Source organism: Aphanomyces invadans (genome assembly GCF_000520115.1).
Source record: "Aphanomyces invadans strain NJM9701 unplaced genomic scaffold supercont1.21, whole genome shotgun sequence".
In the NCBI taxonomy this organism is placed as follows: domain Eukaryota; phylum Oomycota; class Saprolegniomycetes; order Saprolegniales; family Verrucalvaceae; genus Aphanomyces; species Aphanomyces invadans.
The window spans coordinates 1200603-1202404 of NW_008580166.1; the positions used below are offsets into that span (position 1 = coordinate 1200603).

The 1802-nt window shown below is 47.2% G+C and overlaps 1 protein-coding gene across 1 annotated transcript; it reads left to right on the plus strand.

Annotated features, from left to right (window-relative positions):
* Positions 1 to 1193: 1193 nt before the first annotated feature.
* H310_09561 (hypothetical protein) lies at positions 1194 to 1666 on the plus strand (the record flags this gene model as incomplete). Its single annotated transcript, XM_008875661.1, has 2 exons — positions 1194 to 1274; positions 1322 to 1666. 2 exons carry the CDS (start codon positions 1194 to 1196, stop codon positions 1664 to 1666), a joined length of 426 nt encoding a protein of 141 aa, XP_008873883.1.
* Between the last annotated feature and the right edge of the window lie 136 nt (positions 1667 to 1802).

A 1802-nucleotide genomic window follows, 5' to 3' on the forward strand; every position in this document is an offset into this window, starting at 1 on the left:
AGCATCCTGATTTTGATCGTCCATTCATGATCAATACGGATGTATCTGCTACTGCTGTGGTGCTGTGATTTCCCAAACTGACGCTAATGGCGACGATCAACCAATTGTTTTCCCGTCCAAGAAGCTGAACAAGTCAGAACTTAATTGGTCGGCTCACAAGAAGGAGCTCTATGCGAACAAGATCGCATTATCGAAGTGGCCTCACTATGTCTACGGTTCCCGCTTTGATATCATCACCGACAACACGACGTGTCATAGGTTTTGAAGACACCGATCCTGACTGCCAAGTTGATCCGGTGTTGGGACGTTTTGGTCAATTCGACTTCACAGTCCATCGTCCCGGCCGTACGAATGTGGTCGCGGATGCCTTGTCGCGTCCTCCACAGGCCGATGGATGTGTCTATGCATGCCGTGTTCATGCTTGAAATGTGCCTTGTTTCGACCGCTATATTGCAATCTCCTGCGAAACGTGTACTTGCTATAAGTCAAACAACGCAAAATCAATTGGTAAGATGATTCCCATCAAGTCTCCAAAGGAATGCTGGGAGGATGTACCAGCAAGTCGGATCACTTGACTACCTGTTTCCAATGGGGAAGATGCCATCATGACTTGTGTGGATCGTACGTCCAAGCGACCACAGTACTGTACAGTACATCACTACAAACTCCAAAGTTGATGCCCCTCCAGCGGTAAAGGAGTTCTTCAATGCAGTCGTGCGCCACCATGGCTTGCCTTCGGTCATCAACAGCGATAGATAACTCATATTTACAAGCAACTTCTGGCAAGAACTCGATAGACACCACTTGAAGTCGACACTGCAACTAAACTGCGAAAACCAACTTTCGTATTTGAAGAGTCTACCAATGACTACACCAGACCTTTGCTGAACATTGTCGAAAAGTCGTTGATCAAGCTATGAACAACCTAGAAAAGGCTCAAGAGCACCGAAAAATTTACTAAGACAACAAGCGATCCAACTTAACCTTCCAAGAAGGCGATATAATACTTCTTGCGACCCACGAATCCTTTGAAGCATGTCGAAGTTACAACGGCGAAAGAAAAGCCAAAGCTCATGCCGCCCTTCATCGGATATTTTCGCATCATTCGAAAAATCAATTTCAATGCCATAACGCTTCAACTACCCAAGAGAATGCAACGCTTGCATAATGTATTCAACGGAGATCGTCTGAAGATGTCGGAAAACAACACAACCAAGTTCGCCAACCGACCAATTCCAAAAGCAACTTCGATCAACCTGGATGTGTCTGGAAAAGTTCTTTACATCGTCGAACTACTCCTCAAGTCATGTCAATTTAACAGAAGCGCGAATACTTGGTTGAGTGGCAGCTGCATAATGGTATTTGGGAGCTCGAGAAGAATATCAAGCAAGTTTCCCACTTCAAACGGCTCGTGCATGACTTACGCAACGTCAACGCGCTAATCCGACAACTGGGGGAAGGCGTAGTGCCGATCGGCTGTCTCATGCCGATCGGCTGTCGCATGCCGATCCAGGGGTTGTCGGAGATCTTGGGAGAGATCCGCAACTCCCAGTTCCAAATGTTCGCGGCCAATAGAAGCCTCTGGCTCTTACCTAACGGCGGACACTCATCCTCGACCTCGTCACAAGGGCCGAGTGGCAGGAACCCTGGATTGGTACGAGGCTAGCTCATAAAACATCCAGCGTCCCTTCGAAGGATGTGCTAGGATATGCGTGGGCTAGAGAATTTATATTCTATAGGAGTACGTAGATACTGTAGATGAGAAAGCTAGCCAGAACGCCAAGTTCACTTTCCAAATGCAC